At 38.0% G+C, this 22,158-nt stretch overlaps 2 protein-coding genes, 1 long non-coding RNA gene and 1 other non-coding gene across 7 annotated transcripts; 1 reads left to right on the forward strand and 3 right to left on the reverse strand.

Moving 5' to 3' along the window:
- Window positions 1-98: 98 nt before the first annotated feature.
- On the reverse strand, window positions 99-5,035 carry si:ch211-199g17.9 (uncharacterized protein LOC108180085 homolog). Of its 3 annotated transcripts, none has more exons than XM_034704670.1 (10): window positions 4,848-5,035; window positions 4,248-4,292; window positions 4,104-4,157; window positions 2,236-2,310; window positions 2,080-2,127; window positions 1,836-1,890; window positions 971-1,060; window positions 805-868; window positions 616-682; window positions 99-486 (listed from the first exon to the last, which is right to left on the reverse strand). In XM_034704670.1, exons 1-10 carry the CDS (start codon window positions 4,861-4,863, stop codon window positions 398-400), a joined length of 603 nt encoding a protein of 200 aa, XP_034560561.1. In that variant the 5' UTR covers window positions 4,864-5,035; the 3' UTR covers window positions 99-397. The 3 variants fall into 3 exon arrangements, with proteins under 3 accessions (XP_034560561.1, XP_034560562.1, XP_034560563.1); XM_034704671.1 differs by having other exon boundaries at window positions 4,107-4,157; window positions 4,848-5,032; XM_034704672.1 differs by lacking the exon at window positions 2,236-2,310 and having other exon boundaries at window positions 4,107-4,157.
- Window positions 2,443-2,574, reverse strand: LOC117828594. The gene has a single exon (XR_004634456.1). It is a non-coding gene; the product is annotated as a U8 small nucleolar RNA (small nucleolar RNA).
- LOC117827855 lies at window positions 4,148-8,911 on the forward strand. The gene is made up of 3 exons (XR_004634294.1): window positions 4,148-4,592; window positions 6,013-6,084; window positions 7,697-8,911. It is a non-coding gene; the product is annotated as an uncharacterized LOC117827855 (long non-coding RNA).
- On the reverse strand, window positions 6,407-21,757 carry grinaa (glutamate receptor, ionotropic, N-methyl D-aspartate-associated protein 1a (glutamate binding)). 2 transcript variants are annotated; one of them, XM_034704668.1, is made up of 7 exons: window positions 21,448-21,757; window positions 12,211-12,541; window positions 11,554-11,669; window positions 11,238-11,438; window positions 9,958-10,086; window positions 9,501-9,644; window positions 6,407-8,248 (listed from the first exon to the last, which is right to left on the reverse strand). In XM_034704668.1, the coding sequence occupies exons 2-7, from the start codon at window positions 12,503-12,505 to the stop codon at window positions 8,099-8,101; spliced, it is 1,035 nt and encodes a 344-aa protein (XP_034560559.1). In that variant the 5' UTR covers window positions 12,506-12,541; window positions 21,448-21,757; the 3' UTR covers window positions 6,407-8,098. The 2 variants fall into 2 exon arrangements, with proteins under 2 accessions (XP_034560559.1, XP_034560560.1); XM_034704669.1 differs by lacking the exon at window positions 21,448-21,757 and adding an exon at window positions 17,264-17,283 and having other exon boundaries at window positions 8,099-8,248.
- Window positions 21,758-22,158: the final 401 nt, after the last annotated feature.

Raw genomic sequence — 22,158 nt, forward strand, 5'->3', positions numbered from 1 at the left:
GCACATATTTACATTATTTATATTTTAGTAAACAAGTGAACTGATTTTATTCATAAGCTCTTTAAGGGTCCTACAATTAAGCCAACTTGACAGCCCTGTTACAACATTTATAGAACTTTATTTAAAAAACAAACAAGGTTATAAAACAACACAGTACAACACTGGAAAGTACTAGCCTAAAAAAACACCACTCAACAGTCACAAAACATTTTACTTCTCATTTACGTTGTAATCACTAGCCTAACAAACTCCAAAATTTAATTTATCACTGTTAATACTTTTGAACAAGTGGGCACAAAAAACATTGGCTGATATCTGACGGATTAACTTTAAGATTTGGATCTACTGGCCTTTTCCTTCAAATATCTGCACGAACACACATGCATTTTACTCCCACTCAGTCTCTACAGGTGTAGCCCCTTGCGGCTTCTTTTTTTTCCGGTAGCTCCTCATCAAGGGTGTTCAGCTGATCCAACTTCATTTGAACTTTAAGAACAAAAATAGATGACATACAACAAACCTCTCAAACCAGAGGTGAAACTTTAGTTGTATATATGAAAAAGAAATGTTTCACCGCACTGTCTGTATGTTCATTAAATATGAGTGGGTGCTTACGTGTCGACAGTAGTTGACGTCTTGTATCCTCAGCCCTTCCGATTTCATCTGGGAGACTTTTTGGCAACTAGATTAAAAATTTGATTGACAAGGTCATCAACAATTACAAGAAATACTCACATTTTCACTATCTTGTTTTCAATGTAGGGTGTTTAGTCATTTTTAAAATATATATATAAATAAACTTACAAAGACAGCCTCCAGACTCTTGTGCATCTCCATTAGTTCACAAAGTTGTTTTTCAAACTTCATGCTGCAAAAATAAGGCTGATTTTAATATTTAATATTATATAGAAACTGTATTTAATTGTCTGGTTGTTTGAATTTAATACGTCTTTGCACTTCGAATAGATACCGCTGCTTCCGTTGAGTGAGCTTAAGCAGTTGGATATCACTTCTGTACTCTTCCAACTCTTCCATACTTTTCTTGTTCTGCTCTAACAGCCTGCAAAGCAAACATTTGACTCAGAGCAACATATACACATTTTTAAAATGCATAATCATTACTAAAACATCATGACTTCATGTCTCAAGTACTGCACAGGAAACTAGTTACAAAGTTCAATGTGTCAACTAGGATCATTACTTCTCAACTTTGATGTATGGTTTGGTGATAACACCTTAAACTTTGGGCCTTGAATAACAAGTGGTGGTCTATGGTTCTGTTTCTTAAAAATAAAACTAAACCATGAACATCAAAAAGTATATTAAAAAAATTAATTTGACAAGTTCAAATATTTATAAAAATCTGGAATCTTCAAAATCTGAAACATGCTTTTCCATAAACAACAATTCTAGTGTTTATGCAAAAGATTCCTAAATGCAATAAGACATTCAAAACCTGCACACATACTTCATGCCTCGGAAGTTTAATGACGACAATAATGTAATCATCACATGCTCGAACTTGATTTAGAGTCAGGGAGGCTCAAAACATGGTCATAATTTAACTATTGTATCTCACAAGCGTTCCCTTTTTGAACAAATGACTCACACCAGACATATGTAATAGTCAGATTTGTATAAATAGTGCCACTAGGGGGCGTCCTCTAGTGGCACTACTTATACAAATCTGACTGTTACACATTCACCAAAGAATAAAAAAGATTATGCTGCCCTCTAGTGGTACAAGATACTTGTATGTCAGCAAAACATGAAAGCACACTCCTCATTGCTGAATAAATTAATTTGTATTTTTTGTCCAGATAGTGTGGAATCACCTGACATACTCCTGCTCAGACTCGTCATCTTGGAACTTCAGCTTCCTGTAGCACTCTGTAACGTCACAGTAATTATGCTTATGAATCAGTAATAATTTAAGGCCTTTTTTTACAATCCAAAAAAACTTAGCATTATACAATCAAAGTCGATCAAAGCATGAACTGATGGCATGGCATCAGATCTTCAATGTAAAAATATAATTAAATAACAGGAAAACTATATATTTTGTTATATCGCATATACCTTCTTTTTCTTCCTTGATTCCTTCCAGCTTAATAGCTTCAATTCTTACTGTAAAAAGAACGATTACTTTTAATACTTTAAATGAAAAAACAAATAATTCATACAGTACATTAATACATCTCCAAACAAAATGTTACAAATGATAATGTGCCTTACATGTATCCAGCTCTATCTGCAGAGTGTCATGGCATGACGACATTTCCTCCATTTCTCCTTCTAGAAACCTTTGGTCTTTAACAGAATGAAATGTTGCTGTCAACAGTTCGCATGCTCCGCAGAAGAAAGGACTTCCACTACTCTGGCAGTTCAATTTCTTTATCATCAGCAATGGTTTCGTAGTTTCATTTTATTTAGAACACAGTTATCAGAATGGACTCACAAGGTGTTGCTGTTCCTTGTGAGCTGGAGATCTTAATCATATCTCATACTTCCCCATTCATCATTTTCTGATACTCCACGTATGGAGTAACAGGTAAGGATGTACCTCACTGAAGATATTTCACTCCTCAGTGAGCAAATGGTATGACCAGTACATCTAACTACCTTACTCATGGTTTTAAGTTTCAGCTTGGGCTAACTTATTCTTGTTATGACTCATTACATGTACTGTCAAAACGGACCTTTAGAGTGTACATATTAAAGATATAATTCCAGTACGTTAATGTTTTTTAGAAACGATGTGTTCATTAGCATACGGCTTGTGTATCCTGCCTTTTCATTGGTGCACAGGTATTAAACTATATATCGCTCTAAAGCCTCCGTGTTAAAGCGTTATCACATAGCAAAAGCGGTTTACCTGTTGAAGACACAAAACACGTGCTTCACGTGCTTATTTGAACAACTTTAAACGTGTTTAAAGATTTAGACAAGACATTACCAGCGGAAGCGGAAGTGTGTCTTCACGAAGAAGAACGAAAGTGTCAAGATACTTATATGCGCCAATTCTTTAGCTGTGTTACAATTTAAACTAAGTTTACTCGATGATGAAATATCAAAACCAAGCAATGGCACTTAGCAGATGATTCCATTACTGTACCCTCTGCCAAATAAGCAACTTACCGACGGTATAAATATATATGTATATATAGGAGGAACACATCACAGCACCGCGCATGCGTGAATAGAGATCTAAAAAACCAACAAGTGAAACACGACAGTGACTCCCTCGCAGTAAGGGTTCGCCAAACTGGCTCCTTAGTTTAAAGAAGATATCTCATCTAAAGATCTGTACACAAATAAGAGCGTTCTTATTCTTCAATTAAAGTTATCAGAATTTAAAAAGAAGTTACACAATCCTGTCGCAAAGCCTGATGTATTTCAATACATCTACGCCATTCACAGTAAAAGTCCCCTTATGTAACATAGTCCAAAAAACCTTATTTTGAAAGGGCTATAACAGGAAGCAGCATGTTGTCAGCTGCAATACCTTGACAAATCTCAAAGAGTAAATAAAGTACCTGTAGATGGATACATTTTTAACAGGGGAGGAGGAGAGAAAAGGAAATTCAGATAATACAAATTTAGTGAGAAGCTACAAAGTCCTGAGAAGAGGATTATAAAATCCTCTTTCTGTGGTCTCAGGCTCAGACATGACTATAGTGTTGCATTGCAGACTGGTTTGATGGGGGTCACAGTGAGTTAACATATTTTCACATGCGCGATACCTTATCATTTTGTAATACCGCAAAATATAATTACCTAAAGAACCAACTATATAAAAAGGAAAATTATGAATTAATCAAATGAACTAATTAATGAAGGAATCAATCAATACATATATAGGTATGTATGTGTGTCAATTTTGTAATTGATTTATTTTTGGAAGCATTAATATTAATTTATGCAATTGCAATGCCTTGATTCTAGTGAGGTTAGTACACAGCCATAGCCATAAATGCAATGGTACTAATAATTTGCATAATAAATTATTTCGGTTTTCGGTTTTCGGCCTCTGTTTCCTCATTTTCCGTTTCGGCCAATAATTTTCATTTAGGTGTATCCCTAATGACAATCCAATAAACCACTACCTTGTTCGAGCTTCTTTATTTTGCCAAGTATGGTCTCCACTGTTTCTCCACCTGACAATGGGATGAACAAATGAAAACGTTTATCAGCCATATGGAGGGAAAGAATAGATTATTACTTTGTGTAACTTAGACTTATTTTACCTTCTTGCACTGCTGTGGTATACATCACGTCATCAATGTTGAATCCTATTGGCGCGAAAATAAAAGTTAAAGAAGTTCATAGTACTGGTATTACCTTCCATCATACTACACTGCATATAGCTTTTCACCATTTTTAAGTATCCCTCAATGATTTAGCCTTTCAGCTCACCCTTGCTAGTCAATGTCTCAACATTGTTTTTAAATTGAGGTTGTTACAAGCTTTTGGCATTGAATGAGACATGGTAAGATGCGTCTCAGATTGGGATAGTTAAATCATGCTCAAGCTAACCAGTTATTTTAAATGACTCTGAATGCGTCAGACTGACATTTCTAGATCAAATGAAGGTAAGTCAATATTTCCAAAAGAGACATATCTATATATATTCATAAACATAAACATGATGGACATTTAGCCATTCTGTTTCTATACTGTGTTAGTAAAGTGTGTTGACGCTGATGGAGTTAGCCAACAGTGGAGTAGCTCGAGCGCAGCTAGCATTAACGGTCATTCCATATAATTACTGTAGGAAGTATTTTCAAAGCTGTAAACATTAGTCTACGAAGCGGCTCCTAGTACTACTTAAATTAACACCATCTAACCTGCCGAATCACTCATGGTTATCCAGTTGGTTGAGTATTTTCTTCAGTTATTAAAACTTTTTATGTCCGAAGCTGGTCCGAAGTGGAATGACGTGTGCACGAGGACGTGACAAGGCGTTAAGCATCTTCAACCCTCCTGTCACCAGAGACGGTAATCCAATAGGGCCGCGACGCTGGAGTGTGCTCCAGCACGTAATGAGGCGTCTACGTTTATAAGCCTATGAATGAAATGCTCAGCAAGAAGCAGGGCGCCTTAATAACGTAAGCTAACTTTTGAAAATGAAGTTAATTATGACTGGAGCAAAAGTTTGAATTTCTGCGTTTGCAAGAGAAGCTGGACTTAAAGCGTCTTAGTGCCCAGTGATGAGTATTTTCATCACTCAAACTGTGAAACCAGCCGCGGATTTATTTTTTTTTTACAGGATATTGGAACATATCAACATTTGAATATTTTGTTTTCTCAGTTCTCCCCATCATATTAGGAAAAGTCACGAAATATGAAGCCCAAAAAAATGATGTTAGTCATTAATTTAGAGGCGTTAAACATTGAATGGGGTCCAATTGACCCCAAGGATAATATGAGGGTTAAAGTGTATGCATAGGATGTTGATTATTTTATTTTAACCCTTAAGTTTAATTATCTTTCTGATTATGATCCCATTCTTGAATTTCAGTATGACACAAGATATGAACTTTCAGTAGTTTTAACTTGACAGATACTAAATGTCTGAAGCAGGTGCCAGTGCCAGTATATACATTAAAAAACAACAACCATGAATTGAAACACAGAAACGTTAAAATTAATGGCAAATATCTCTTTTTGTTTTCAAATTAACAAAAACTTTAATTTGGACTCCTTAAGTTTAATAGTATGTCAGATTAAAACTACTGAAAAGGTCATACCTTGTGTCATGCTTTGTTATAAGACTCAGTGTAAGTTGTCCTTTATTTAAAATGTGTAGTTTATTAGTTTGCCTTATAGCTGTATAGATGTATTTATTTACAGTTGTTAATTTGATGGAATGAATGATAACAATCACCATAATTTATGTTACCTGTGTTTGATCATTCCAAGAGACTAACCAGTTGAATCAGATCTAAAAAAAAAGTCTTCTTTGGACTGAAAGGCTCGTCTCATTGTCCTCTCATCGTCTCTTGCCGACAGCCCATTCAGTTGGTCATCTACATTACACCAGCACCCCTTAAAGAAACCATCTTTCACAGACATCAAACCAAGGTAAGCAAAATTACAGTAACTGCCAAGAAACCTGGACTATCACTGACAACCCCTGCAGTGAAAGCATATTTGCAAATGAACTAATGCGTATGTCAAGCATTTTTTGCTGCAACTTATTATACAGCATATTGCCAACATGTTGAACAAGCTGATATAATATCTGTGGCCAGCAACAATCAGCTGATAATGTTGGCTATGTTGATTATTGTTCTGTTAGTTTAGTTATCAGAAAAATGCCAGAACAAAGACCCTTCATGTACACTTGCTTTACCTTGTGGACAATTTCTGTCAAACAGATGAAACAGAAAAAAAAAAGACACACTTTTACATTGTATCAGTTTTAATGAAAAGCGAACAGCAGTGTAGAGGAATGCGGTTCTACTTCAATTTAATGCAAATATACAGTGCAAACAGACCTCGAAAGCCCCAAAGTTATTTTATCTATACACATCAAACCACTATGGAGTTCTATATACACTTACACATTAAGTTAGATACAAACACAAGACTTAAAAAAAGTCTAACAGGGCTGCCAAACAACACTGTCTCTCTCCAAAATAGGTTTACCTGTAAAGTTTGCATTCTCAGCACATGCAAAAACCAAAGAGGGTCATGCAAGATGTGAAAAATCAAAATGGAACTTACACAAAAAGGGTTTATGTTCAATGTATCATTCAAGATCAGCGTTGAGTGTCAAGGATTCCAGTGCATGTTGGTTTCTTATGTCTGTTTCACAATGTTTACCTAAGTGTAACCGGTGAGTAACAGCTAAAGAAATGATAGAAATCCAGTTTTTTATGTTTCTTAAATATAATCTGGATTTGTTTCCTCAAGACTAGCTTATTGCAACCCTGTTATCTACATCAACCTCAATAAATAGATAAGTATGTCTTTCAAGTCTGTTGTGTCATCAGTTCTGATTAGCTCGCATCAAAAGTTGTCAGAAATTCCAGTACTTCTATTAATATTTCACATTAGTGTTAAAGCAAAAAACAAAACAAAAAAAACAGCACTAAATTGTCACTTCACATTAAATGCCAGGTGAGAGGAAATTAATGAGGTCAATAAAAAAGGAAAAAAGTGAGTCATACAAACAATTTCAAAATAAAAATGTCCTTCTTTCCTAAAACGATATTCTGTAAGAATATATATAGCTTTATGTGTGTCATACATCCAACATTTATCTTCATTCTTTTGCCATTAAAAGATTATAGTTACTGTACTGGGTGAACAAAGTTCTGATATCAGAGCATATTTTTCCCCAAAAAGCAACATATCCATATGAATCACTCCAGCATGCCTTTCAGGGGCAGGGGTATTGGCATCATATACAATAATACACTTAACTATTTACAGCTGTGACAAGCAAGCTAGAGTTACTCCTCTGATAGTTGTAAAGAACTTGAACACATCTTTAGTTGTGTCTCCAGTGTTGCCATGCAGTTACTTTACACCAGCAGGCTGAAAGGGGAGGGTTAAGTTTGAGAAAAAGACAGATTTAAGGTGGTGTTTATTTCTAGCACTAACTTCTTCTCTTCGGGCAAAGCTGGTTTACGTCAATACCAAGCACTATTGATACCTTTTCTATTCTTTTTCTCTTTCATCTCTGCAGCAAGACAAGGCGGAGTGCCAAGCACCCACAGGATAATGTGTTTATACTGCATGTGCAGAGCCATACTGGAAGTTAGAGGGTAGGTAATGTAGACATTATGTAGCCTTGTGTGTTAGTAGAAGCAGGGGACAGTTACAGCAAGCAGAGTGGTCTAAATTGAGGGGATCACACATTTGTTTACTTTGTCATTAGCAACAAATATTTATGTTGAATAAATAGTGACCCTCTCAGCTGCATTTTATGACATACTGCATCTCATTCACAGCACAACTACCTGGTTAAAAAATAACTCAAAATCATGTGAAGGAAAATCTCAAAGGAGAAAATATGGGGATGTTAGTGGGATTTTATGACACAGGGAGGCTTTTTCTTTCTCCCTTCTGTTCAGTTGAAGGTGCAGCTTCATTCACGGGAGCGTCCCACAATAGCGAGGATGTAGAGGAAAATGTTGATGATGTCAGTGTAGAGGTTGAGGGCAGCAAAAATGTATTCCTCTGGACTCAAAGCCAACTTCTTGTTGCCCAAGAGAAGCTGAGTATCCACAGCCAAGAACTGCAGGGAAAAATGAAATTCATTTGTTTTACCAGCTGAGGATTTAGGTGGTATGTTTAACACCGACCAAACTTATACAAATACTGCCTTATCCTGAGGTCATGGTAAACAGCTCACAAAGACATGTGTCAAGTACCTTAAAGCATCAAAACAAATCACAAATATTACAGCTGCACATTTTTAAACCATGTACCGTTCATAAATTTTATTTTTATGTAAGTTACTTCTGCTTGAGTGCAATTTGAAATTATTCTCCAGTGCTGACATAGATAACACGTACAGTATTTATTTTTCTTAGTGTGCGATATTTGCAACAAAAGACTTCATTTCACATTAGGAAATACCTTAGAAATTGTCATTGATAATTTTGTGTTGTTTTGCAGCCTGATAAACATTTATTCTCATGAATCTTTTTACTTTCTGAATCTAATTTCATCATATCAGCAGTACCTCCAGCAACACATCCCCACCAATCCAGGACTGATTTCAATGTTATACCCACTTTGGCTTGAACTTGCATTGATGCTTCTATTCATATTGTTGACTACGTCCTCCTCCCATGAGCTTCTCCTTTCACACTTACTGCGCAGCTTTGTCAAACATAACCTATCTTCTTGATTTTTGTGTACATAGCCTTCAGCAACAGTAAAGACAAACATAGAAGAACTTGTACTATTTGCTTAGTGCTTGCTTTAAATCACATCTTATCTGCTTTAGTAAATCTTTCTGTAGATTTATCTTCATGGAGTTTTCTCCCTCTTCGGTCAGCCAAAAACCTCTTTATAGTAAATTATTCATTGAGTTTTGACATTTGTTTTTGTTGAATCTAGCTCTCATGATGCATGGTCGTATATTTAGATCTTAATAACACAGTCAGTGTCCCATATTTTAATCTTGCTTGGTTTGTATGATATTCTTAAACTTTCTGCAGATGAAATTATTCCTTATTATGCAGATTTAAGTTCACTTGAAGGTGTAAAACTGTCTGTGTGCCAGTGATGGTGAGGAGCAAGTTACCACATTCAGATGGCTAGACGCGATTTCCTCATAAATACCAATAACACAGTAAGAGAGTTTGCTCACAGACAAGAACTTTGATGAAAGCAAAGGTCTTTGCTACAGAGGTGAAGGGACTAAAACTGTTGTAATTTTGACTATAACAGTAAAAGATAGATACAAGCAAACACCATAGCTGAACGTGATAGAAAAGGGCTGTTACTTTTGGAGAGCACCAAGCAACTGTGAAACTTACGCAGGTGAAGAGCAGGGCCCCCAGGGAGGCATAGACGATGTGGAGGATCCTGTGGCGGATGAAGATGCAGAGGATGGAGAAGAGCAACAGCACTATCAGGCACACGAAGAGCACGCCCCGGCAGGAAGTGAAGTCATACTTGCTCTTTAGTAGACAAAAGGGAAAAACGGATAGAGAGTATAGATACGATGTTAGAAATGATAAGCTCTCATAAAAAAATGAGACCTTTTATTTTCAGGACTTCCTATCATGTCTGTGAAATTGTGTTTGTTTTGATACGGCTGCTGCACAAGAATGATCTTACAGTGTGCAGATGTGGTAGACTTTCATAACAATCAAAACAACATTTTAACTTTTATTTCTCAAACAGGTGGAATGACAAAGAAGGAGGGATAATGTGTGTTTGTGTGCATAGAAAACCGTTGATTTATTCGAAGAGCTGTTTGTGAGGACTGACCTGTAGTGAGAAGAGGACGACAGTGAAGCACACCACAGCAGTGATGCCCACAGCCATGATGACAGTCTCTGTGTCATAAAAGCTTGCAATCATGCCCACCATGTAGGAGAGGCTCAGGGTCAGGATGGACTGCAAGACACAGAAACACAAATTAACATCACTTGTTGTCGATTCAAATGATGATTTCAGAGCACCCTTTTGTGTCCTTGGGTGTTGAATATCTGGTGTATATAATCCAACCGTGATAACACATAAGTGCAGAATATGGGAGAGGGATTAGGCTTCCTCTACACAACATTTTAATCTCAGGAGCATTTCCAGCTTTCCATTCAGGTTCTTTGGTATATCTATGTAGCGAGGACAGCGCATGTGAGTTTTTCAAAATACCAGGAAAAACGTTATCAAAATGAAGGATAGAAACTCTTTTCTTTGAGGTGACCAGAGACCAGGTCACCCCAAAACAGACCTATCTTAACCCCCCGGTGTTTAACTTTTTCCAGATGTGTGCAAACTCCTCTGGACCCATCAGAGACTCGCTGACAGTTCTGAATGACAGTAAGACTGTTCTTTTCTGTGGTCGAAGTTGATTTAGGCTTCATTCTGAAAGTCCCATAGTTTTACTATATTTCCAAATCAGAGATTTAAATTAGTGTCTAAAACTCTGTTTTAAACAACTAAACTAAATCGCTATCACTAAATCATATAGTAGTGTACTACTCGCCATCCTTGCTCAAAGGTATATTTGTCTGTTTATCCGTTTGTCTGTTATTCATCTATGTTCATTATCTGCCATAATCATAACCTATTCATCATTCTATTTACATTAAACTTCATATATTATAAAGGATTTTGTCTGTATATTCATTTCGAAGCAGGGTGGGCCAATGTGTTTGTAAATAATTCATAACTTCAGATTTAAATTGTACAAGACTGATTTTTAATTGGTCAATCATTAGTGTTCATTTTCATAATTGATCACTGTGATTGATCCCCAGATTTTGACTCTGGGTGGTGCCCCATTGATTTATACGAGGAAAATTATACGAAATATTAATTTATAAATATAAATAAAAAAGATCAATTAAAATTATTATATTTTGAAATACTAATTTCATATTTTAACATCCGAATTACCCATACAAACTGCTACATCTATGATCCCAAAATCTTTTCAATGAGTATCAATCTGGTAAACAAAACTTGTCAGATAGGCACAGATGTGTATTCACCACGTTAGCAGACTTAACAAATGGTTCATCATACTTTTGTGGACTTCTCACCAGTGCAACAAGGTTCCAGGGGTGCTTGCGGCGGAAGTCTCCACAGCAGCTGAGGACGATCAGAGACACAAAGAAGACCGCATAGGACACATAGTATGTCCATGGATTACGTCGCACAAAGAACTTGGCCTCATCCACAAAGGTGAAGACGGCAACGAAAGAGAAAGTGACCAGCAGCTGCACTGTGAGAACCATGAAGACCTGTTGGGAGAGAAAAGGTTGCCATTATTTATACGTAATTACATACAGTACAGATTTTTATGCTATACGTTAATTTATGGACACTTGTATGAATTTCAAACATTAAATAACCCACTTTTCTGATGAAGGCTTGCCGGATGGTCTTGTCCTCAAAGCCAGAGTTGGTGAACTCCTCATTGTCATAGTAAGATGGGGGCCCATCACCATGGTAACCAGGGCTGCCTGCAGGTGCTGGTGTAACACAATAACAAACAATCAAAAACTCACAAAAAGTGGGCCATACAAATTGACCTGTGTCTGTGGCGTTTTCAGCACACTTTGATTATTATCGATCATCTCATTGATTGCTCTGTCATCTGTGTTTAGTCTCAAGCTCTAAAGTGGAGCCGACGATGTGTTTTCTTGCTGGCTAGGCATGTGTATCTTTAGTATTCAAAATCCTTTAGTGTTTAAATCCTCTGCAGAGAAGTTTCCATTCAAACTCATGAAATTCATACAACTTTATTGACCAGAGAGTAAAAGTAATAAATGATCACGACTTGATCTTGTCAAAGTAACATGCAAAGCAGCATGAGCAGCCCCTGATGATTTGAAGAGCTTATATTAATAGTAATTAATATTAGTGGATACAGTGCCACTATTTGTCTACAGTACATCATGCTCACCAATGTGACATATCTAGGTGTCAGATAGTAACGGATCAGGTGGTTTGAAGAAGAAACGTCTCTCTTTAATAATGAATTTATATACAAGTAAAACCGTCAGCACTCACCCATGGGATCCCCTCCAGCAAAGCCTGGCTGCTGATAGGGCCCCTGAGGGTAGGGTCCTTGTGGGTAGGGCATTTGCGGGTAAGGCATCTGAGGGTAGGGACCTGGGGCGAAACCTGGACCTGCCTGCGGGAAGCCTGGCTGCCCATAGCCAGCAGCTGGTGGGTATGGTCCTCCTGGAGCTTGGCTATAGTTGGGCGGGGGCACACCAAAACCTGGCTGCGGGGGACCATAGACACTGTTATGAAGTGGGTTGGTCTCACCCATAACAGGGTATCCACTCTTGTCCTGGGACATGGTGTGGTTGAAGATTTATTCGGCTGTTAGAAATATCTGCAAGAAGAGGATACGTAGATTTAGGACTAGTTTCTTTCTAACATCTATATGTAATATACATTACACAGGTACTGGGATAAAAATCCAAAGCCTACATTTATGCTTTGATCATATGTACAGTTTGAAAATCTTTATTACATCTTTCAAGTCCCAACAGAAAGCAGGAGAAAATGATGGTACATTATCTGTGCCGAACTGGCAGAGATACAAATGCTACATTTACCTGATTAAAAAGGTGACAGGCAATCAAACAATTCAGCCGGAAGAGAGGACAGAGTTGAGCAGAGAAGAGCTACGGCACATTTCCTTATAACACAAATATTACAATACAGCTATGTTATCATTTGATGCTATGTAACCTCCCTTAATGTCCTTATTTACCCCTATAACTGATACAGTTATAGTTTTACTGGTCTTTGCAGTGTTTTAGGGATTGTCAAAGTAGATGGGCTCAGAAGACCAGCAACCAAAGCTTCAGAGAGGGGAAAGGTTAAGCACTTTGTAAGGTGACAGGAAATCAGTGTTCAAGTGCTGGCTAGCAATACATGGTACAACAGGAGGAAAATGCATCATGGGTTCAAGGTCAGGTGTGGAAACACTGACTCCATTTTGCGTGATACAACTGGAAATGTTTGTTATCTTTATTTAATCTAACTGTGACAAATTGAGTTTGTTTCAGCCGTGATCAGATAAATCACATAACTGTAAAAAGCTCACAATAGTTTCAATATAATAAAAGAGTTCCTGATGAAGTGTGTTTGTAGCATCTCCTCATTGGTGTAAAGGGACAAGTCAAGAGTGGCACAGTCACACTGCTGGCCTACACTCAACATCTGCCTAGCAACAAGTTACTAGTGCATCTTCTATAACTGTCCTTTCAACCCAACAAAGCTACATTTCTGAAAATATATAGAAGAAGGTTTATTTATTGTTATCTATTTTTTTCTTCTTACTTGTTTGTGCTATTTTATTTCATTTCCCAAGTGCTCAACTTTGATCAAAACTTGAAAAAAAACAAACAGAATAGACGTGAAAAATACAAAAGTAAGGTTAAGTCTAGAAATAAGTGTGACATCTGCTTTGGGAACATCTGGAAATGAAAGAGTAGAAGAAGAGAAGTCATGAGTTATTAATGAGTTAAGACTCATCCTATGTGTCTATTTTTCACTGAGATGGAGTGGGCAACAGCAAGTTATCTACTGCTGGAAATAGGCTGTGAGTTGAAGCCTCACCAGAGACACTGAAGACCACAAGTGTCACACTGCTTTTAAGAGAAAAGATTTAGGGAGGCGCAATTTGACGGTTGAACTCCAAAAGTAAAATTGCGCCCCCATAAATCATTGTTTGACTATTCAGTATAAACCGAAGACACATCTCTGGTAGCAGAAACAAAGTCCAGTTTAAAAAGATTACACAGTAAACTGTAAGAGGAGGCAGCAGCCCAACTTTAAATTTGTCATAAGTAGTAACAGCATCCCTCTAGGAAGTCCTAGAAAGAGGCTCCCTACATGGGGGAAGTCATTAATAAAACACTAATAATACTAAAAATACTTCTTATAAAAGTAGCCAACCTCCTTGCCTTGACAGTGTGGAGTTAGACAGTAGAATATATTAATCAGATCACACTGAAACTTTGTTAGGCTGACCTGCTTACTAATGGTTCACTTTGGGTGTGTTTTAAAATGACTTTTACTAATTTTATCATAATAATGCTTTTTTTTTATTTTTTATTATAAATTAACATAACATTCATTTTGTAAAAAAGCTAGTTTCAAAAAATAAATCAACCATCATCAAAGTTGATAATTAAAATTATATTAATCAATTAGTATTGATCATAGACACTATATTACTTGTCATGGTTGTCTGTCATGTTCCCTATTGTGTCATTCTGGTCTTGTTTCCTGTTTTATGTTAACGTGTCTCTCCCTCTTTTTCAGTTCCCGTCCTGTTTCCCTCCTGTGTGATCACCTGGCCCCTCCCTAATGTGTTTCACCTGTGTCTGGTTACCTGCACTCCCTGCCACTATATATTCTCTTTGTGTCCTCTCACTCGGTGCCAGATCAACTTACGTTTCGTAGTGTTCCAGCAATTAGTCTTAGTATCAACTCCTGTGTATTGACCAGTTCCGATTCTTCGTTTTGACCCCTCTGCCTGCCGTTTCTGTACCTCTGCCTGATCCTCTGACACCTGGTGACGACCTTTTTCCGTAATAAAGACCACGATTTTTGCATAAACGACTACTGGTGCCGCGCTTGAGTCCTTCCCCTGTCTGTGTCGTGACATTACTCACTCTGCCATACACTGTGTTCCAAATTATTATGCAAGTTGCATTTTTGTGAATATTTTAAAAAACTGTTAACAGTCGTTTTCAAATTTGTTAAGAAGGGCATTTTTAAAGTGTCATGAACCCGAAAAGGACCAAGAGGTTCAGGATGGTGTAAAAATGTCCTTCCATGGAGTAAAAGACATTCAGCTAAAGTGAAAAAGATGCTAGTGTTCATGCATGACAATGCACCATCACATGCCTCACGTTATTCCCAAGACAGGATGGCATCTCAGGGCTTCAAAGACGATCGCCTCATGAACTGGCCTGCCTGCTCATCTGATCTCAACCCGACTGAGAACTTGTGTTCAATAATAAAGAAGATGATTAACAGTAATGGCAAGAAATACAGCTCAAAAGAGCATCGTTGGAAAACCATATAAGGTGCAGCTCATAGTGTCAGCAGAGAAGTCATCAGAAACTAAATCTGTTTACCAGTGACCTCTGACCCTCGCTGAATAGAACGTTTAAAATGGGGCCTAGTTTTTAATTTTCACAAGTAATATGCTCTTATCACCAACTTGCATAATAATTTGGCACACTCATTTCTGCAGATTCTGCATTTATTAAAAAATACAGCTTCATCATCTGACAAATTAGAAAATGACTGTTAACATATTTTTTGTAAATATTCACAGAAATGCAACTTGCATAATAATTTGGAACACAGTGTAGTTCCAGAGGGAACATCGGTCTAACTATGAAATTAAAATACACTTCAAAAAGATTTTTCTCAAACATTGTTTCAGTCATGATAGTTCTAACTAGGCTGATTTATGTCCAAGTGCTAATTTTAGAGGAGGGGAGGACTTTCCAAAAGCCAATATGTGTCTGCTTCAAATCAACTCATGAATCTGTTCCACTGTGGACTGGACCCACCTGATAGCTCTATGATGTTTCATTCTTATGTTTATTACATGTGTTGGTTAGCATTGTAGGTGTGACGTCAGTCCTGGGACTCATCCAGCAATGTTGTGTGCATGCCTTGGCTCCAACAGTGCATATGTCTGTGCCTGTGGAGTTGATCTTTTGGCTTCAAAGCTCAATATGGCCGGAAATGAAGTGACACAGTCCATTCAATGTATACTGTAGTCAATGGTATTGATGTTTTAATACTTTCATCTATTTCGGGGTTGACAACAGTCCTATAGTCTTCTCTACATAAAACTGTGAATGGCTATATAGACTCTGAGGTCAGAAAGAGAAGCACGGGCAGGGATGGATGATGCCAGAGAGATGTGGAGACGGTAAACATTGTCCACCCCAGTGTGGACTGTGTTTCCATGGACACATCTGGTACCCTAGTAACTTAATGTATTATTAACGTACTTTGCTTCAGTTGGAGTGCTGACATATTGGTCATTACTGCAGCAATCCTCCCTCCGTACAAGCAAGCTGCACAATCACAGTCAACCACTTTTTGTGACGTTTAAAAAGCCAATGAAGCTTTCATACGCGCAAAAGAGCTTCACACAAGAAATCAGAAATCTCTTGTACATGAGGTCATATTCACAAGGTTGATGAGTGATTTCAAATGTGCGGTACAGCTTTTATTCTAACGCCTGCAGTGCCCAGAGGAAATCTTCTGCTAGGCAGGGTGGGAGCCAAAATCAATTCCCCTGATTGCTGACTTCAAAAGAAAGTTTGAGTGGACAGCAAAAAACGGCTTCACAGTCGCACAAGGGCTGGTTACTGCTTCTGTGTAGAAATATATGCGCAAACAGAAACAGAAACAAGCATACTCTCAATTCTTTTGTTTCTTCTTTCACAAACATATAAACATCAATCACACCTAAAGCACAAACAAACAATTCAGAGGCAGATTAAAGGGATAAAATCATGTTTGCTGTTTCTCTAGGTCTCCTTCTCCCCCTTCTTTCAAGGCCACACTGAATTAATAGCAAGCATTACACAACACTGCTCTATCTTGTCCTGGAAAAGACTCCAGACTCCAGTGTGTCCTCATGATCCCTGTCAGTCCATCACAAAGCCAGTAAGGAGGGAAAGCAAACAAAGATGACAAGTGCAGGCACTGCTTCATAATGACAGTTCCTGTCAAGATCATAACGGATTATAGTCATTACCTGAGCAGCCAAATCCCTCCCGGCTGTCTGGACAACAGTGGTTGTTGAAGGTGGGATACAGAGTGGGAAACAGTTGTGTGCAGCAGATTTTTCTGAATGACTTGAAAATCTATTTCATGGTTGACTGTTTTCACTGTAGTGTTTATTTTTAGACTTCAAGGAACACTCTCTTTGATCTGATCTGTATTTCTGTCACACAGAGAGGTTTGGCTTGCTTCTGACACAAAAGACAGGGCCCTGTCCATATACTGAAGTAACCCAGAGATTACTGAAAAACCCAAGACTGCTAAACTAATCAATAACACTCACTGTCAGGGCATGTGATCCTCTCCCTGTTCAAGGTCCATTTGAAGCACTTATACAGTGTGACTTTAACCTTTGGATAACTTTTTCCAACCAGGTTCGGTCGTCAGTGAGGCAGAAATCACAAGGAAAATAATCTCATGGATAATAAAAGGTCACTAACAGTTTTCTAGGTCTGCAACAAACAAACTTCATATCACATTCCATTAACGAGAATGCACCTCATGCTTTTTAAGCCGACCAAAGTCCTCATCTCAAAGGTCCCCATAAAACAACCAGCTGATAAATACTGAACACAGTTTCCTTCTAGGGATGCACCGAAATTTCGGCCACCGAAAATGGCCCAAAAGTGCATTTTCGGTTTTCGGCCACATCGCTTTTCTCACCGAAACAACACGGCCGACAAAACTTATTTTCAAATAGCTTGCTATGAAAGGCTGTAATAACTAAAGAATATTAAGGATGTTTCATTTAAAAATAACTTAAATGACATTAAACTATTTACCTAATACCAAGATTTTCATGTGTGAAATAGAAAATCTTAAATAACTGTAATTACAGCTTATTTTGTACATAACTTTCTTAGGAAATGTGATAATGTGGGGAGAATTCATATTCATATTTCCAAATAATAGCAACAGCATATAATGGTTTCAGGTCCTGGTTACCAGAAGGGACTTTTGTTTGGTGCTGAATTATTCTAAGCTGGTCTGTGTGTCCATGTATGATGGTTTAACTCCACAGTAACACGTCATGCAGCAAAGGGACTGAGGCACCAATGACAGATGAAGTCATAAGAGCTAATTCAGGAGAGACAGCCTTCCTGTATTTGTCATGAGACATTGATCTATGTGCAGTGTGACCACTAAATGAAGGCTTTATTCAATCAAGGAAAAAAAATCGGAACTGGAAACAGTTTTTGAAATACAGAGATGAAGGTACTCAAATAAAAAGGTGAACAGACATGCCATGTGGTCCACAACCACAATAGTTTCACTTCTACTTTTCATTTCTACTTCAGAGAAGTGAGAGTGGAAATACTCAGAGCAGTTTCTATTTCTTTCAGAGTCAGTTGGAGGCCATGTTTATGCAGCCTTTAAAGCATTACGTGGGGGATTCAAATCCTCTTATGGGAGATGCCCCGGACGCTGTGGATAAAAACATTGCCTCTATCTCTGGGTTGGGCTGAGCTATCGCTAGTGGAATTAGGTTAAAGGGAAGGATTCAGCGGGTTAGCCATGGAGCCATGTTAACACAATTAGGCTAGCACAATACCTTGACAAACCCATAAACAACATGGCTGAACAACACCAGGAAACAGGGTGACAAAAAGGAGCAGACACACAAAGAAGGGGTGCCTCTGCAGAGATCAGCTTGTTAAAACATGTGCTGCCATAACATGTAAAAGGTCTGAAGTTGTGATCTTTGTTGGAGGATGATAAGAAAATGAGCAAACACCATTGATTGTAAAGACTAAGTCGTGTGTGAAAAGTCGTCTAAAAGCTATTGCACCAACATTGAGGACTTAATGAAGTCCTATCTTTGATTAAACTGCTGTTTCATGGTCACATGATGAGTGATCACTGCAACCTGTAGGCGGAAAAGTTTCACATGGTTGTTTCCCATGCTGCACTAATCATAACACCAAGACCAGCTGAATTCTTAAAGCACTCACTGCACAATGATAACATCGTGAGCACTATCATGAGAATGTGACTTAAACCACCCAGAAGATAAATCCTACACTGTCGCTGCCAGCCGATGCAGCAGTCTGGCAAGATATTGTCACTGTGACGAGCCTCGTCAGCAGCAGCTCTGGCTCTGTCTCTGTCTCTGTCAAACCAGCAGACACCTCACATTGCGACAGACGGCTGCACTTTAGGTAAGCCATCATAGTGTTACACCACACTGCTGACTTAAAGTGTAAAGGTAAACCATTAGCCTAGCTTCTTAAAACAATTAGATTTTCATTATCAGATAACTAATAAAAACATTTTTAAACCTAATATGGTTGCATTATGTAATAACAAGGAAGAAATGTGAAAAAAGAGTGGTGAAAGCTTTACAATGCTGCATCATAATTAATCATTAATGGATACCTTACAGCTGAAAGCAGCTGTACAGTCCTTACAATCTGAAAGAAGTTGCACATTTTTAGAGGCAATGCTGGCAGGATAGCTAAGCTTTACCACTCCTCTCTGTTCCATATAAGCCCACTGATCCCTGAAAATCCCAATCTAGCCAAACAGAACTGAAGTGTAAACAAAACCAACCTATCTGAAATGTTTAATATCCCCCTCTGCAATCCAAAAAGATTAGGGACACTACAGGAAGGGCTTTTTGTGAGATGAGGCAGTTCTTTTCATGGCTGCATTAGAAATTAATTGTTCCTGCACCATGTGAAAGTGTGCTTCACAGCTGTATGATGACACAAAATATAAAATACCCTTGAACTAAATATAAAAACCCTCATTTTAAATCGCTCACTTTACTGAAGACTGTATTGTTGTCAGTTGAGAAGTTTTATTCACGCTGCATAATGATGATGCACATCCTTGTGACAAGCTGTGAGGAGAGAACAGAGCAGCTGTTTCTCTGCTCTGTTGAACACCATGCTCAGGTAAAGTCCTCAATCTTTAGCCAGGCTCTGAATGTAAAAAAACATTCATTAAAAAAATCTTGTTTTTAGATTTACTAAGACTAGACTACACAGAGCTACGGACAAGTTCTTGGTGATGGAGATACATGGAAACAGGATTTTGGTAACAGCATTGTTATGGTAGCTCATATATGATAAAAGCTTAAATGTGTAAATCCACCATACAGTTTAAAACATCATATCTATCTATCTAGGTTTATTTGTCAGGAAAGTAAGTTAATGGTTTCCATATTGGTTGTTAAATCATAAAAGGTTTCCAGATTCAGTTTCTGCCAAATGTACGTAAAGCTAAAGCTTGGATTGCAACACAAAAGGTATTTCATTCGTAATAAATATCACATTTTCAGATTATTACTTAAAAGATAAATCATAAAAAAGTCAGAACATCTTTCATTTTTTAAATCTACTTAATTATTGATTCCTGTGTCAGGATAGTTGCCAAATATTTGAAAAAGTAAAAAGAGTAACTGCTGAAATCCCAATATCTGTATTATTATCATGACTTGAAATGACACACTCCTTAAATCACACATTTTATTTGAGCTACTTTAATCAAAATGTGGTATAGAACATGCCATCTTTAAATATTAACCACCTCTGTTGATGTTGTGTGAGGCGTAGATTGTTGTACTTAAGAGTTTATAGCACTCATATTATAAAACATATTTGCTTTACGAGCTAAATAAAACTAACATTTAGCATATATTCAGTTTTCCAGAACAAATATTGAAAAGCTGAAACCACAAACAGTCCATCTAATTCTGACTTTGTAGAAATGTATCACAACATATTATTATGGTGTCAGTATATTATTGGTCAAGTGGGAGCATGATAACTTTTATTTGAAAGCACCCCTTATATAAATCTGATGTACCAATCATAATATGGCGATTTTCGGCGAAGACTGCACTAAACAGTAATCTGGTTGAAATGGTATGGCAGGAAAAATACATTTGGATGTTGTGCAATACTGGACACCTGAACAGAAACATGGAGGCAACACAAACAGTGAGCCTCGTCTTTCATGCTGCGCCTGCAGCGGGCGCACCTCCATGTAGGCCTCACTAACGCAGATAAATGCGACACTGCGACCATCTGGAACGTCAAAACTACACGCAAGAGCTCCGGGATACAAGGCCGCCAGTGCAGAATGAAAATACAGATAAACAGACCATAATACTGTGAGCCTATAAATACCCGGCATGATGAAACGGTTGGTGTACATTTACTGAAAACGACCTCACGCCGCACCCCCACATTTACGATGCGAGGCTGGAGGCTGTTTGTAAAGCCAAATTGGTTTCTCGGTGATGAATTGCAGCTGCACATGTAGCCTTTCTGCTAACGTTATCTGCTATGTTACTGCTTTATATCTCTGTTGGTGACAGTTGGGAACAGACAAGATGCTCACCGCGGCGAGCTGAACCCAAAATGTGCTCGCTGCCCGCTCATTCAACCAAAACAACACATACCTACTATTCCTACTCACAATAGAGACTTACATATGCTCATTTAACATGAACCGTCTTACCTTTAATGTGTTTATTTGAGAGCAGCTTCAAACATACGCTCTCCCTCCTCCTCCTCCGGCTCTGGACTCTCAGACTAAACAACTGGGTCGAGAGAAGCTGACGACACCACACGACGTCGTCACGTGCTGTGTGGGAATCACCGGTTGTTACACAAAAAGCGCCCCTGCCATCATGACGCAGTATTTTCCATAACGTCGTCGGGGGTGTTTAAAGTAAAAAACGTATAACGCTTTGGGACAGTTTTGCTAGCAAGTAGACAGAGCTGTAGGGCTCTACAGTCTATGGTAGGGCTCTGCATGCTGCATAACTGAAGTATTTATCTGTGGTACAATTTGGACATATATCCAAGTTATGTAACTTTAAACCTCTTAACTATTGCACTCCAGTGGGATATTTAGGCCATACTTTTTACTTCACATCATTTACATGACAACTGTAGCCCCATATTCTGCTATTGCACCCATTTGTAAATGTTGAATTTGAATCCATATCAGCCGGGGACTTTTTCTGCACATAACACTCCCGCAAGGTCTTTGATGTCTACAGGACAGCAGCTTCTTGTGGTCCCTAAGACCAGGCTGAAAACCAGGGGTGGCCGTGCCTTCTTGGCAGTGGCCCCCAAACTGTGGAACGAGCTGCCCCCCCATGTGAGATTGTCCCCAACATTGCAGACTTTTAAATCCAAACTTAAAACATATTTTTACTCCTTG

The sequence above is a fragment of the Notolabrus celidotus genome, chromosome 16 (genome assembly GCF_009762535.1).
Source record: "Notolabrus celidotus isolate fNotCel1 chromosome 16, fNotCel1.pri, whole genome shotgun sequence".
Lineage (NCBI taxonomy): Eukaryota > Metazoa > Chordata > Actinopteri > Labriformes > Labridae > Notolabrus > Notolabrus celidotus.